A 17,054-nucleotide genomic window follows, 5' to 3' on the forward strand; every position below is an offset into this window, starting at 1 on the left:
GATGCTAGCGTGGCGGGTACTACATGCAGTTGTAAGTGGCAAGAGGTGTCCTATTACTGATAGGCGGCGTTCATGTTGTGGGCCAGTCCAGAGACCGTTAATCAAGATGAGAGACAAAAGTGTTAGTGCGTGCATGGAACAGCGTGTTGTGATGAAATTCCTAGTGAACAAAGGTGTAAAAAACACAGATATCTACAGAAGACTGTAGATCGCACTGTACAAGCACAGTGCGATGATGAGACGCTCAGCCACAGTAAGACATTTGAATGGTGAAAACCTTTCAAAGATGGCCATACAGCAATCAATGACGATCCTGGCTGTGGTGGATCCCAGGCCACAGCAGTCATTCCTGTGAACTTTCAGTGCGTGGAATGCCTGATCCTGGATAATCGCAGCAAAACCTGAAATTGCATAAGAGACTAATCTTTCTGTGGGAACAGTGAACATACTCCGGAATCAAAACAAACATCAAAGCACTGGAAGAAATCGGATTTACTACCTCCAAAATTTTTCCAAACAATTGCGTCTGCAGGTAAAGCAAGTGTTTTCTGGAACAAATGTGATGTTATTCATGTGGATTTTCTACCCAGTGGTACCACTATCAACAGTGAATATTATTGTCATGTTCTGAGTGATTTGCATATGTGTCTGCAGAGAAAAACGACCTGGTTTGATCACTAAGGGGACCCTGTTTCTCCAGGAAATTGCACAAGCTCATACTGCTCACTGCTCTATGTGCCCATTACAACAACTTGGTTGGGAGGTATTACCACATCCCCCTTACAACCCAGACCTGTTTTCCACCTGTTTGGATCCCTAAACGAGTTCCTCTGAGATCAGCATTCCAGCACTGATGACAAAGTGAAGCAGGCTGTCCCAGGATGGTTCAGGCATACTGACAAATCTTTCTATGCCACAGCTTTCCAGGCATTAGTTAAACACTGGGATAAGTGTATAAATGTAGCAGGGGAGTATGTAAAAAAATAAATGTAGTTTCCACTCTTTGAAATCTGTTCTTTTATTATATAAACTCAAAAGTCCCAGTTTGACTTGAACTTCCCTCGTAGTTTGTATGAAGATGTGTAAACCAAAATGTGAAAAGGCATTATTCTGCTATCAAAGCTAAGGGCTAGGGATGAGCCGAACACACCCGGGTTCGGTTTGCACCAGAACCTGCGAACGGACCGAAAGTTTGTGTGAACTTTAGACTCCATTAAAGTCTATGGGAATTGAACATCCAAAATCAAAAGTGCTAATTTTAAAGGCTAATATGCAAGTTATTGTCCTAAAAAGGGTTTGGGGACCCAGGTCCTGCCCCAGGGGACATGAAAAAAAAAGTTTTAAAAACGGCCATTTTTTCAGGAGCAGTGATTTTAATGATGCTTAAAGTGAAAAAGGTGAAATATTCCTTTAAATATCGTACTTGGGGGGTGTCTGTAGTATGCCTGTAAAGTGGCGCATGTTTCCCATGCTTAGAACAGTCCCTGCACAAAATAAAATTTTTAAAGGAATAAAAGTCATTTAAAACTGCTTGCGGCTTTAATGTAATGTCGGGTCCCGGCAATATGGATGAAAATCAGTGAGACAAACGGCATGGGTACCCCCCCAGTCCATTACCAGGCCCTTTGGGTCTTGTATGGATACTAGAATATGCATTTCCTGGGGAAAATGCGTGGGAATGCTGAATAGCCGAATTGCTAAAACGGCCCCCATCAAAACTGCCCCCATCATATTGCCATCAAAATTGCCCCATCAGAATTGCCCCATCAAAACTGCCCCATCATATTGCCACCATCAAAACTGCCCCATCAGAATTGCCCCATCAAAACTGCCCCATCATTTTGCCACCATCAAAACTGCCCCATCAGAATTGCCCTATCAAAACTGCCCCATCATATTGCCACCATCAAAACTGCCCCATCAAAACTGCCCCATCATATTGCCACCATCAAAACTGCCCCATCATATTGCTCCATCAGAATTGTCCCATCAAAACTGCCCCATCATATTCCTCTATTATAAATCAGTACATGATGTGTCTGTCCCCTCCCCCGGGCTCTGTAATCAGAGCTGAGATGCTCCAGCCACCTCCCCCACCGCCCATTAGTGTGTGTCTCAGAAGCTTTGGTAACCATGGCAACAAAAGCAGCACAGTACACTCTGTTTAATGGATAAAATGTCCTGAAATGACCACTAAACAAACAGCTTTTTCACAAAAACTGTAAAAGATTTCAAACTGAAAAGAAATTTTTGGGAGCGGAAGAAGATTTTAAGGATTTGAAGCATGCTCCCATTGACTTCAATGTTAAAAAAAAAGTGTTAAAAAGCTTAATATTTAAAAAGTATAAATAGTAGAAAAAAAGTTGAAAAAGTCCCATCATCATCTGAAAGAGATGAACATTTTAAAAGTTGAATGGTTTTAATAGCTGAAAGTATGCAGAAGTTACGCGGAGCCAAAAAACGTACGGAATAATAAAATTGAAATTAAAAATAAATAAAAACGAATAACAATAGTGGGACTGCTGAAGCAGTCCCACTAATAAAAACGAATAACAATAGTGGGACTGCTAAAGCAGTCCCACTAATTAAGGGGAACCCCGCACCCAATTTAAAAAAAGGAAAGGCGTGGGGCCCCCAGGCCCTATATTCTCTGAACAGCATTATACAGGCAGTGCAAACAAGACAGGGGCTGTAGGTTTGTTGTTAAGTAGAATCTGTTTGTAATTTTGAACTGGTACATTTTTAAAGTGTAGCTCCAGCCAAAAAATCTATTTTGAAGCTTTTTGGAAAACATAGGAAGGGTTATCACCCCTGTAACATTTGTTTTGCTGTCTGTGCACCTATTCAGAAGATTTCACTTCACTTTCTGTCCCAATGACAAATGTTTTTTGAAAATTTGGGGTTTTTAGTGAAACAAGGATTGGTGATAAAGCATAAGTGAAGAGGAGACACATTTTTCCCATATTAACTCTTACAGGAGAGAATTTCCCTTCCTAGGGGTAGATTTCATCTCACTTCCTGTTGTCTCCTTCCGTTTGCAAGTAGGAGTCGTTTGTAAGTTGGATGTTTGAAAGTAGGGGCCTGCACTATATACTCTGCAGAAATTGGGGCCTTAGGTGTTGGTGTTGCCACAACACTGTAAGCCCTCACAGTTACTCTTGGTGGGCGCAGGAATGGGCCCTACTGTGAAATATTAGATCAAGAATAGTAATTACAATTACATGCCATTGTTGAACAGGGGCAGAAAAATTGGGCTTTTGGTGGTGGTGGTGGTGCCACAACACTGTAAGCCCTCACAGTTACTCTTGGTAGGCGCAGGAATGGGCCCTGCTGTGAAATATTAGATCAAGAATTGTAATTACAATTACATGCCATTGTTGAACAGGGGCAGAAAAATTGGGCTTTTGGTGGTGGTGGTGCTGGTGCCACAACACTGTAAGCCCTCACAGTTACTCTTGGTGGGCGCAGGAATGGGCCCTGCTGTAAAATATTAGATCAAGAATTGTAATTACATGTCCCTGTTGAACAGGGGCAGAAAAATTGGGCCTTAGGCACTGGTGCCACAACACTGCAACCCCTCACAGATGCTATAGTTGGAGCGCAGGAATGAGCCCTGCTGCAAAGTATTGCATCAAAAATTGTAATTACACGCCCCCTGTTAAACAGGGGCAGAAAAATTGGGCCTTGGACACTAGTGGCGGTGCCCAGAACCAAAAATGTTCTTTCAAGCTATCAGCATGAAAATTGAGGAGGAAGAGGATTGTCACTCAGCATAACAGGATAGTCACTCAGCATCAGCATAGGCAGTCTTGAAGGGATCTCTGCGGTGTGATATAGTCAGTGTGCTGCCCTTAAGCTGGCCCCTAGAGGGCATCCTGCCTCGTTGATGTGCCTCCTCCTCCTCTCTCCTATTAGGCACCCACGTGGAGTCAGTGACCTCACCATCCCCTCCCTCCACATCACTGGAGCAAAGCTGGCAGTATGCTGCAACTGGGGGAACATGACTGCCAGATTGCTGTCCTTCTTGGGCACCCCCTCTTTCTGGGCTCACGTTACTGTCTTCCTCTAGCTGGGTACCATCATCGGAGCCTTCAAAACGCTGGGCATCCTCCTGGAGCATGTACCCAACACTGTGGTCAAACAGTTCGGGGGGACTCCTCAGGAGGACATGGTGGGGCTAGGGAAGGAGTGACTGATGCCATTGAGCCAAGGGAAGAGGCCGTGTTGGCAGCTGCTTTGCTAGACAAAGTACCCTGAGCCTGGGTGAGAAAGGATGAGGAGGATGAGGACGGCTTGGTCATCCACTCTACCAAGTCTTCGGCATGTTGCGGCTCAACATGACCAGCTGCCCAAAAAAGGACAAGCATGTCCCACGGCCACATGCTGATGAGGATGCACCGTCTCCACGATCAGCACTGTTGCTCCAGTGATGTGGAGACAAAGAGCCTGCTTGCCCTCTTTTATTGGCTTGTGACTGTCTGCCTCTCCTTGTTGGCCTTCCAGACATACTAATGGCCTACAGTGAGATGTAGCTGCACAAAGCTGGGATGTATATATATATATATATATATATATATATATATATATATATATATATATATATATACTGATACTGCAGCTAGCAGAATCAACAGAATCATCAGTATGAGAACACCAACAATTGTCTTCAGGTAGCTTTAGGTGCACACTGTGCAGAGGACACAGTACACTAACTGTAAATACTGCAGCTGCCTGCCTGTGGTATTAATAGGATCAGAACAACAGCAATTGTCTTCAGGTGGTTTTAGGTGCACACTGTGCAGAGGACGCAGTATACTAACTGTAAATACTGCAGCTGCCTGCCTGGGGTACTAATAGGAACAGAAGAACACCACAAATTTTCTTCAGGTAGCTTTAGGTGCACACTGTGCAGAGGACACAGTACACTAAATGTAAATACTGTAGCTGTCTGCCTGTGGTATTCATAGGATCAGAACAACAGCAATAGTCTTCAGGTAGGTTTAGGTGCACACTGTGCAGAGAACGCAGTACACTAACTGTAAATACTGCAGCTGCTTGCCTGTGGTACTAATAGGATCCGAAGAACACCACCAATTTTCTTCAGGTAGCTTTAGGTGCACACTGTGCAGAGGACACAGTACACTAACTGTAAATACTGTAGCTGCCTGCCTGTGGTACTAATAAGATCAGAAGAACACCACCAATTTTCTTCAGGTAGCTTTAGGTTCACACTGTGCAGAGGACACAGTACACTAGTTGTAAATACTGTAGCTGCCTGCCTGTGGTATTAATAGGATCAGAACAACAGCAATTGTCTTCAGGTAGCTTTAAGTGCACACTGTGCAGAGGACGCACTACACTAACTGTAAATACTGCAGCTGCCTGCGGTACTAATAGGATCAGAAGAACACCACCAATTTTCTTCAGGTAGCTTTAGGTGCACACTGTGCAGAGGACGCACTACACTAACTGTAAATACTGCAGCTGCCTGCTGTACTAATAGGATCAGAAGAACACCACCAATTTTCCTCAGGTAGCTTTAGGTGCACAACACTAACTGTAAATACTGTAGCTGCCTGCCTGTGGTACTAATAGGATCAGAAGAACACCAGCAATTTTCTTCAGGTAGTTTAAATACTGTAAAAACACCTGCCTGTCAGTAGGAAGAGAATAACTGGAACGGATCTAGCTAAACTGAATACAGTGTGTATATATATATATATATATATATATATATATATATATATATATATATATTTACACAACACCTAGGATGCATATGTATACACAATACACTGTAAGTGTAGCTAACTGACTCGCCTGCCTAATCTATCTAACTTAAATCAAATGACACTTTCTCTGTCTATCTTTCTCCGCTGCTGCAACACACTACACAAGGCCACCATGCAGGCGGCCTTATATAGTGTGGGGTGTGTATTAAAACCCCTGAGCTATAATTGGCCAAGGCCACCCTGGCCTTAGCCAATTATGGCTCTCTGTGCAGACGGTGCTGTGATTGGCCAAGCATGTGCTGCGATGACATGCCACTCGAATTTGGCATGAACGGCCCATAACGTTCGCAAATCGACAAATAGTCGAACTCGAAGCTCATTCCTACTAAGTGCACTATCAAATGAAAAAACAGTGGATTTGTGTAGTGATACTTTGAATACTATGCTATGAAACAATTTATAGGAGTGAAAACCGTATGTCAAGATAAGTAAATTCTGATATATAGGCAGGAAAATCATATGCTTAAAGTGGATGTAAACCCGAAAAAAAAAATTTAATTAAGGCTTGTAACTTGTACAGAATAGGATTTCATGTCATCTGTGCCCAGTCTTGCCAGTTAATCCAGCTCTGAGCAATCCTCTTATCTTTTTTCAGTGTGATAAAAACAGACAGACAGAGAAATAGCAGTCAGTTCTTCCCCCATGCTGTGAGTGACAGGTGATTTACATATCTCATGCACAAGCCTTAGACACAGTAATATTTCAGTAATGAAATGAGGTTTATTGGTTTAACAGAAAATGCGCAATATGCATCAAAATTAAATTAGACAGGTGCATAAATTTGGACACCCTTGTCATTTTGTTGATTTGAATACCTGTAACTACTTAGCACTGATTTATTGGAACACACAATTGGTTTGGGGAGCTCATTAAGCCTTGAACTATATAGACAGGTGTATCCAATCATAAAAAAAGGTATTTAAGGTGGCCAATTGCAAGTTGTTCTCTTTGACTCACCTTTGAAGAGTGGCAACATGGGGGCCTCAAAACAACTCTCAAATGACCTGAAAACAAAGATTATTCTACATTATGGTTTAGGGGAATGCTACAAAAAGTTATTGCAGGGATATAAGCTGTTAGTGTCCACTGTGAGGAACAAAGTGAGGAAATTGAAGATCACAGGCACAGGTCTTGTTAAGGCCAGAAGTGGCAGGCCACATAAAATATTGGAAAGGCAAAGGCAAGGATGGAGAGAACGGTCAAAAACAGCCCACGGACCACCTCCAAAGACCTACAACATCAACTTGCTGCAGATGGTGTCACTGTGCATCCTTTAACAATTCAGCACACTTTGCACAGGGAGAAGCTGTATGGGAGAGTGATACGAAAGAAGCCTTTTCTGCACACATGCCACAAACTGAGTCGCTTGAGGTCTGCAAACGCACATTTGGACAAGCCAGCTTAATTTTGGAATAAGGTCCTGTGCACTGATGAAACCAGGATTGAGTTATTTGGTCATAACAAGGGGCGTTATGCATGAAGGCAAAAGAATACAGCATTCCAAGAAAAACACTTGCTACCCACAGTAAAATTTGGTGGAGATTCCATCATGCTGTGGGGCTGTGTGGCCAGTGCCAGTTCTGGGAATCTGGTTAAAGTTGAGGGTCTCATGGATTCCACTCAATATCAGCAGATTCTTGAGAATAATGTTGAGGAATCAGTCACAAAGTTGAAGTTACACCGGGGCTGGATATTTCAACAAGACAACGACCCAAAACACTGCTCAAAATCTACTCTGGCATTTATGCAGAGGAACAAGTACAATGTTCTGGAATGGCCATCCCAGTCCCCAGACCTGAATATCATTGAACATCTGTGGGGTGATTTGAAGCGGGCTGTCCATGCTCAGCAACCATCAACTGAACTGGAGATGTTTTGTAAGAAGGAATGGTCCAAAATACATTCATCCAGAATCCAGACACTCATTACAGGCTATAGGAAGCGTCTAGAGGCTGTTATTTCTGCTAAAGGAGGCTCTACTAAATATTGATGTGATTTTTCTGTTGGGGGTGCCCAAAGTTATGCACCTGTCTAATTTTGTTTTGATGCATATTGCGTATTTTCTGTTAATCCAATAAACCTCATTTCACTACTGAAATATTACTTGTCCTTCAGTTATTTGATAGATCAAAATGAAATTGCTGATCCAAACACCCAAATATTTATAAAAGACAATCATGGAAATTGTCAGGGGTTCCTAAACGTTTTCATATGACTGTATATATATATATATATATATATATATATATATATATATATATATATATATATATATATATATATAATGTTTGGGGTTTCTAAGTCATTTTTTTAGCAAAAAATACTGCTTTTTAAATGTAAAAATGTAACACATGTAAACACAAAAAGTGTCAGAATTGTCCTGGTCGTTAACAAAGTGAAAATGTGGAACTTCACCTAAATATTGTGAAAAATAGGGTTATAACAACAGGAAAGACAGCTAATTTCATAGTTCATGGTGATAACATAGAAGTATTGGACAGCTTTTGTCTTCTTGGATGAATTATTAACTTAAAGTGGAGGGCCACCCTAAAATAAAAAAGTGCATTAATATTCTTAAAAAAAAAAAAAAAAAAAAAACATTTGGAAAAAAAAAAAATTTTTAACTTACCTGAAACCCCTGTTGCTAGGCAGTCTTCCTAATCTGCCTCTTCCTATTCCGCGCTTTCTCCTCTTCGGCGAGCGGCCCCGTTGCATTCTGAGAAATGTGTGTGTCCCAGAAAGCAACGGGGCAATTCACAAAGCGCCGCGCTACTCGCGCATGTGCAGTAGGAAACTGGCAGTGAAGCCGCAAGGCTCCACTACCTGTTTCCCTTCGTTAAGATGGAGGCACCGGCAGCCGCTGGACAGGTAAGTGTCCTTATTAAAAGTCAGCAGCTACAGTGTTTGTAGCCGCTGACTTTTAAAAGAAAAATCGCTGCCGGAACACCGCTTTAAAAGGATCCAAGAAGTGAAGTAGTCAAGAAATAGTGCAGATTATTGACAAGAGAAAAGATTTTCAAAAATACCAGTGTATCTCTAAGTACAAAGATCAGAATTGTCCAGGCTATGGTATTTTCCATCACTTTCTATGGATGTGAAAGCTGGACAATGATCCAGCAAAATACATTGCTTGGTTGTCTCAACTTTGGTGAGAAGCAACTCACTGGATAAGATAGTAATGCTTGAAAAAAACAGAATGCAAAAGCGGAGGGGCAGCAATAAAGTGGCTGGATAAAGTCACCAGAAGTATGAACATGCTGTAGGGAAGACATAACACCCAAATAGAAGACATTGTTCATAAGAAACACTATTCATGTAATATCCAGGAGTCAACATTGACTCAATAACACATAATAGTAAATGATATGCAAATTTCAGCGTTTCTTCTCTAGATCTCCAATGTTAATGTAATGGGGTTTTCACAAATTTTTTTGGAGGCTTGGAGGGCAGAGGCGTTTGACAACTCCTGACTTTTAGAAATAAAATGAAATGATTTACATATACATTTTGCTGGCTATATGTCTGAATTTGATTATGATTTTACATGAAGAAATCACTTAAAGTGGTTGTAAACCCTCATATACCCAGTGAAGTGAATAGCTTTAGATGATACACAGAGATTAAACAAATCCTCATGCATAAGTTTTACTTGTATACCTGCAGTCTTCCCCTCTCTACACCCTTTCAAAGGTGCAGATTGTGTTAAAAATCTTTCTTCATCTGTCAGCAGTACATAGGGAAGGTTGGAGAGACTGCAGTTACACTGTGTGAGAGCTGATTGGGATACACCCCCTCCTCCATATAGGTAGAGAAACAAAGGAACATGTAGAGCTGTATTCTGAATAGGCAAGCTCTGTGCTTATCTCCCTCCCCGACACACATTTTTAGCTCTTGTTAACTCATGTTGGAAAACTTCTCAGAAGTGACTCATCCTGATAACAGAGGAACAAAGCACCAGAGAAAAATGGCACTCAGAGCTTTGGAGAGAGACAAGTACAGATATATAAAATCCCATGACCAGGGTTTACAACCACTTTAAAGTTATTAGTGCTTATCCATGCTTTCATGGGTCTGTCTGAATTGCTCAGGCTTATGCCAGGTGTATTTTTATTTTAACATCTTGCAAGACACTGTAACCCATAACAGCCAATCCAAAATCACCTTTTACTAGATTTTTTAAACTAATCTGCCAAAAATGTTCCTAGTTAGTTGTCAACCGCTGCTTTTTTTCATTGCTGTCAGCACTGTTACTAAATAGGACAATCGCTTCCAGTATGTTTCTGTACATACTGTAGTAGTATGTAATCTGAACCAAGTGTATATAAGAACCCAGCGGTTGTCAAAGTAAAGGAAGACTCCATTATGATTGCTGAAAAAAAGTTAATGCACTGTTGTGTACTGATGTGTTTAAAGCATACATGAGTAAGAAGTTAAAGAGGTTGTAAACCCTGGGGAAACAAAAACAAACAAAAAAAAAAAAACCTATGAGCATCACATACTAGCTCATGAAATACTTACCTTAGAACGAAGCCCTCCAGTGGTGCTTGCACACTACTGAGATAGCTGACGTCTTCCCTGGTGTTTCTCTGAGTTTGCAGGCTCCAGCTCTGTGAGTGGCCGGAGCTGCGATGACGTCCCTCTCGCGCATGCGCGTGGGAGATGCCGGGCACGGCACAGGGCTCTGAAGAAACGGCATGGGCGGCCGTTCCTTCAGGGCACATGTGCCAATTATATCATCAGCAGCATATACAGTAAATATTTCCTAAACAATGCAAGTTTAGGAGATATTTACAGTATCTATAGGTAAGCCTTATAGGCTTATAAAGTTAATGACCCGCATGGCCATACATGTAATCGCCATTATCCCTTAAATGAAATATAAGAATAAACCTCAAAGAGTGGGATTATGTGGGCGATTGAAAAAAGATACTGTATTTATAAAACATATATATTTATTACAAATAGATTTGAATAAAATTCCAAATGGAAAATACAAAACATCACAACAATGTTGATATCACATTGCATAAAGAAATTGGATGTAAAACATGAAGTGGTAGTCCCCATCTACTTGCAGTTCCTTCATCTGTAGATTACGATGGGATAAAGTAGGATATCCCCACCTACTTAATCTACCGATGAAGGAATTTCAAGTAGATGGGGACTACCACTTCATGTTTTACATCCAATTTCTTTATGCAATGTGATATCAGCCTTATAGGCTTAAGGCTTACCTATAGGTACAAACAAACCAGGGATGTTTACTTCCTCTTTAACTTCATCTACTCTGCTGTAATCAGCTATAGCATAGCTTCTATGATATCTAAAGGTTTATGTATATGCATCACTGCATTTAATAAAACATGTACAGCAAGTTCACATGGAACTTGACTATGATTGTTCTGTTGACATCAGAACTGACCCAATCCACTGTGGGTTGCATTTATAATTTGCATGTTTTATAATGTTACATTCGTGTACCATACTCATCATTTCACTGTATTTTTTCTTTCTGCTAAAAATTTAGTCAGCTGTTGCATCCTTGCCTTCCTGCTGGGTTTGATCTTTGTTCAGCATTCTGGGAATTATTTCGTCACCATGTTTGATGATTACTCTGCCACCCTACCACTCACCATTGTGGTCATCCTGGAAAATATTGCAGTAGCTTGGGTGTATGGCACAAAGAAGTAAGAAACATATTACTCGCTGTATGACTAACACATTGAACCTGAAACTATTTATTTTTCATACTTACTAGATAATTACATATAGATTACAAAACTGAGAAGCAAGATCAAATGGAAATAAATTGTCTTTTTTCTTTGTGTTTAATAAGACATGTGTATAATATTAATAGAAAAAAATCACAGGTAAAAAATACATATTTATGTAGAATTCACTGAAAGGCATGCAATATTCTAATATATAATAGGACCTCTGGATTTATAGTGCCCACAGCAGAAAGGCTAGGTGCAAACAAAAATGGCTAACAGACTGCATTTGATGGCCAAATTCCATCTCTACCAGAAAAGCTCAAAGGAGAAAGCACCTTTCACCCAGCTCCACAGGTTTATGACCCCGTTTTTTAATTGTTGATGTACACAAGTGTTCAATTACACCTCTCCTCAGTACCAGAGAATTAAGCTTTAAAGTGGTAGTAAAGTTATTTTTTTAACTTGTACCTACAGGTAAGCCTACAGTAAGGCTTACCTGCAGGTACAATGAATATCTCCTAAACTTGTGGTGTTTAGGAAATATTCACACTGGATGCATCCAGTGATGTCACCGGCGCAGTCCCTCTGAAGGTCCGGTATACCATGCCGGACCTTCAGAGCTCTGTGTCTCAGCTGAGTGCTCCTGTGCACATGCACGTGAGTGACATCATCATGGTCCTGCCCACTCATACAGCTGGAGCCCACGAACCCGGAAGTAAGACCAGGGGGAATATGGAAGACCAGTCAGCAGTGACAGCACACCCCTGGAGGGCTTCATTCTCATGTAAGTATTTAATAATGTGCTAGTATCCGATGCGTACTATCCCTGGCAGGAAATTATTTATTTTTTTGAAAGCCGTAGTTTACTACTGCTTTAAGGCCAATGCAGTGAGCTGAACCCCAGCATTAATCACCCCATTACCATAGTTTAAAGGGGTTTATAGTGAGTGTCATGCACAACATAGCAAAACACTTAAAGCATGAAATGAGCTGACAGGTATAGATTAAATGTAAAATTGCACTCTACTATAAAGCCATGAAATGAGTCCTGTTCGAGTTAAAGATCAGATTCATAGTCATTGTACCAAGGTAGGCAAAAAAGATTCAGAATCAAGGTTAGAAATCAAGGTCAGTACTCTATCGGCAGAAAAAGGCTTTAGCAAGCAATGGAAACAGGCCCAAGCTTTGGAAAGCAACAGAAAGTAGGGAAAGGTGTAAATTGGGATGAGAGTGCAATAATTGGTCATGAAGGAGACTTGTAAGAAAGCTGGTATGGTGCAACAAATAGAAACTGCTAAAAAAAGGTTGTCTTCCAAGTGCAAGGGTAAAGTAGAGCAATTCAGAAGGCTATGTCACAAGTTACATTTCCAGCAAGACCTTACATTACCCCCTTCTCTAGGGGGTAATGTAATGTACTGAAACCACACCAGACAGTTTATTGGGAAACTTGGTGTGAAAGCTTTAAGCCAGAGAAGGAGCATGTATATCTCCAGCAGACCTGCAATCCCTTACAATGTACCAGATGTTGGGGTTGACCTATATAAACCAGGAATCCATATTGCTTTGAACCTCAATCATAAATCAATAAATACTGCATAAGGAGAGGAGGAAGCAAAAAAATGTATTGGAGGTTACTGGTTTTAGGAAAGAAACATGGAAAAAAAATTGTATCTAGGATTAAAAAGACGCCACTCTTTAAGCCCTGTTGTCTCCTCCTCTGGCAAGACGGGCACTTAAGCTGTAAAGGGCTCATTCTGACTTCCACCCACAATTTCCACAAAAGAAATAATAACATTGCAGTGGTTTCAACAAGTTAAAGATTTTTTTCAGCAAGTAGTGTACACATCACACAGTACATTTAATCAATGAGATCTCTACGATTCTGCCCATCAAAAGTGAAGTTAAGGCAGTGTGTATAATGTATATACAGTGGGTATAGAAAAGAATCACCCCCTTGAAATCACATCTTGTTGCTTTGTAGCCTGAAATGAAGACAGACACAGTTTTTGTTTTATCCAGCTGTATGTGTGTCTGTGCAACTTATAACGTCCAAGTAAAAAACATAACACCAACACGTCAGAAAAAATTCAATCAAAATTCAAAAACAGAATCACTGAGTTGGAAAAAGGATTTCCCCCCTTCTAAAAATGACTTGTAAACTTAATCAGGTGTAGCTAACCACCTTCTCAATGGCACACAAAGCCATTTGACATTCAACTGCGATTATTTTGATTAGCTCAGCATGAAAAAAAGTTTTCTTGGAGCTTTTCAGTCCTTCGTAGTGCAACTGAAACAAACAATCACCTTTGGGTGACAAGGCACTGTCACTGGGTTTTCCGGGATAAAGACAGGCACAAGTCAGGAGATGGATACATAAAATTTCAAAGGCATTATCAATGCCTAGAAGCACAGTGAAGTCTATTATTAATAAGTGGAAGGTATTTGGTAGAACACAGACCCTCACTGGATCAGGACTTTGCTCCAAACTGGATAAAAGAACCAGGAAGAAAGACGCTACTAAGAGGCCTACAGCAATTCTGAAGCAGTTACAGGAATTTAGACCAAGAGTGGTCATTGTGTGCATGTGACAACAATATCTAATAAAATCTCTACAAATGTGGCTTGTATAGGAGGGTTGCAAGAAAAAAACCGACTTCTCAAGAGAGGCCACATGCAGTCATGACTGAGCTTTGCTCAAACGCACCTTGAAGATTCTGAGGCCACATGGAAAAAGGTGTTCTGGTCAGATGAGACTAAAATGTAATTATTTGGCCTCAATACCAAACAATATGTTTTGTGGAAATCCAATACAGCTCCCCATCCAAATAATACCATTCCTACAGTAACAGGTGGTAACATCCTGTTATGGGGTTGATTCTTTGCAGTAGGGACTGGAGCACTTGTCAGCTTGGAAGGAGAAATGGATGGAGCAAAATACCATCAAATTCTTGAGGAAAATTTACTGCCCTCTGCCAGAAAGTTGCCAATGGGAAGAAGGTTTACCTTCCAACATGGCAATGACCACACAGTGGTTAAAGGAGAAGAGGGTGAATGTCCTTGCATGGCCTAGTTAGAGCCCAGACTTAAAGTGGTTGTAAACCCTTACAGTCCACTTTTTGCTAACGGTAAGCCTATAATAAGGCTTACCTGTAGCTACCCCTGTAGCTACCCCGGATGTCTCCCAAACCTGCACGTACGTACAGGTGAGTACATACAGGTGAGTATTACATAATGAGCTAGTATGCTATGCATACTAGCTCATTATGCCTTTGTCTTTTTTTTTTTTTATGTGGGTTTACAACCACTTTGAAAATTTGTGAAATGGCTTGAAGACTGCAGTCACAAACGATCACCATCAAATTTACCTGAACTTAAGCAGTTCTGCAAAGAAGAGTGGGCAAATATTGCAAAGTCTAGATGTGCAAAGTTAATAGAGACATTTCCCAACAGACTAAAGGCTGTAATTAAAGCAAAAAATGGTTCAACAAAATACTGACACAAGGGGGTGATTCTTTTTCCAACACAGTGATTTTGTTATAGAATTAGTTAAAAAAAAAAATTCTGACATGTTGGCGTGATATCTTTCACTTGGATATTTTACAGTAAGTTGCACTGAGTAAATACAGCTGGATAAAACAAACTGTGTCTGCAAAGCAACAAAATGTAATTATTTACTCACTGTACCACTTGCTAAACACATCATTTACTTGTTGGATTCACTAGAGTATGGCTGTTTACTTCTGTCAAAATTAGGGATACAGAGACTGGCAGCCACATCCAACTAGAAATTTTTGCTGCAGCATATTCTTTACATGCTACAGATGCACCACTTTAGAGGCAGACTAAGGGGACCCCCCATGCACTATATTTTAAAGGATAAGTTCACATTTTTGGGCAGAATTTCACATTTCATAATAAATAGAAGCTTTTTCCAATGCCATTCCTGACCCAGCCCTCCCAATGTGCTTTTCTCTCACTTACCTCATTCACATGATATTTAGAATCTTGTCAGTCATGTTGTATCTTTGAATGGATTTTCAGATAACATCACTTCCTGTAGCTTGCATCAGCATTCACATCCTGTTAGGTCATCTCCCAGAAGCCATCACTTCCTTGTTGCATCACAGAATTGGGCGTTATAGAGTGTGTTCCCCACTCTGGACCACACCTCCTTCATTACAATACCACCTTCCACCCACTTCCTATACAATCTGATTGTACAATCTCCTTTATATCTCCCATCAGCTATGTAGTACAAGGGCCTACCTGATTTGCTACAAATTAAATGGATTGCTCAGGTGTGTCCTCTGTTCCATAGTTCTGGTAAATCTAAAGGAAATTGTACAGAGATTTTACAATCAGATTGCATAGTGTATGGCATCTTTATACAAGTACATAGGAGGGAGTGGATGGAGACGCTCAGTCATGAGACCTCATTCACATCTCTGACAAAAACTCACATTCCCCCATGTATTTGTTTTGTGTGTTTTGGAGTGTTTTCACGAGGGAAGCCCATTCACTTGAATAGACTTCCCTACGCACAACAATTGCCCCAGAGAAGCTCCAGAACTATTTTTGGAGTGGCACATGGTGCAATAGCCAGCACGGCTATTTAAAAAAAAAAAAAAAGGGGAAAGAAAAGAAAAAAAACCCCACTTTAAGTGAAACAATAAAAATTAAAAATTCCTTTGAATATAGTGCCTGGGGGTCCCCTTAGTCTGCTTGTAAAGCGGCACATCTGTAGCATGTATAAAACATGCTGCAGCAAAAATGACACTTATAAAGAAAAAAATAAATGAGTCAAATCACATTTAAATTGACTTGTGGTTGCAATTGCCGGCACGGCTATTTAAAAAAAAAAAAAGAAAAAAGAAAAGAAAAACGTATCCAAGCATGCAGCCTGGCAGGTCAGTAATGGGGGGGTGAGTGAGCGCCCCCCCGAACCATAACAGGCCACATGCCCTCAACATGGGGGGGTGGGTGCTTTGGTGCTGGGGAGGCTCTGCCCCCCCACCCCAAAGCACCTTGTCCCCATGTTGATGGGAACAAGGGCCTCATCCCCGCAACCATGGCCAGTGGTTGTGGAGGTCTGCGAGTAGGGGCTTATCGGAGTCTGGAATCCCCAGATCCTGGCCTCCTCCCTATGTGAATGAGTATAGGGTACTACCCATTCACAAAAAAGTGTCAAAAAGTAATAAAAACACAGACAATTTTTGACAAATCCTTTATTAAAAAAAAGTAGATCTATCATTGATCACGCCGCCTGCCGCACCCAAAAAAAAAAAGATGCCGGCACGGAGGCCATCTGCCTACTGCAGGCTCCTCCGTTTTACATTTCTTATATAGGGGAAAAGCAGGGCCACCTATCTACGTCACCTGGGGCACCGCCCCTTCTGACATCACAGACCCAGCATGCACTGGTCTGTGATGTCAGAAGGGGGGTGGTGCCACTGGGTGATATAGACAAGTGGCCCTGCCCCTTACCTATATAAGAACTGTAAAGCGTAGGAGCCTGCAGTAGGCAGATGACCTCCGTGGCGAAAACTTT

General features: G+C 41.1%; 1 protein-coding gene across 4 annotated transcripts in view; it reads left to right on the forward strand.

Moving 5' to 3' along the window:
• The window catches only part of SLC6A17 (solute carrier family 6 member 17), a 1,431,819-nt gene that overhangs the window by 1,040,046 nt on the left and 374,719 nt on the right, over window positions 1–17,054 (forward strand). For all 4 annotated transcript variants that reach the window (XM_073615860.1, XM_073615859.1, XM_073615858.1 and 1 more), the window contains one exon: window positions 11,320–11,479. In XM_073615860.1, coding sequence (XP_073471961.1) covers window positions 11,320–11,479 — 160 coding nt within the window. The remainder of the gene's footprint in view (window positions 1–11,319; window positions 11,480–17,054) is intronic.

Source organism: Aquarana catesbeiana, linkage group LG02, assembly GCF_042186555.1.
Source record: "Aquarana catesbeiana isolate 2022-GZ linkage group LG02, ASM4218655v1, whole genome shotgun sequence".
Taxonomy (NCBI): Eukaryota; Metazoa; Chordata; class Amphibia; order Anura; family Ranidae; genus Aquarana; species Aquarana catesbeiana.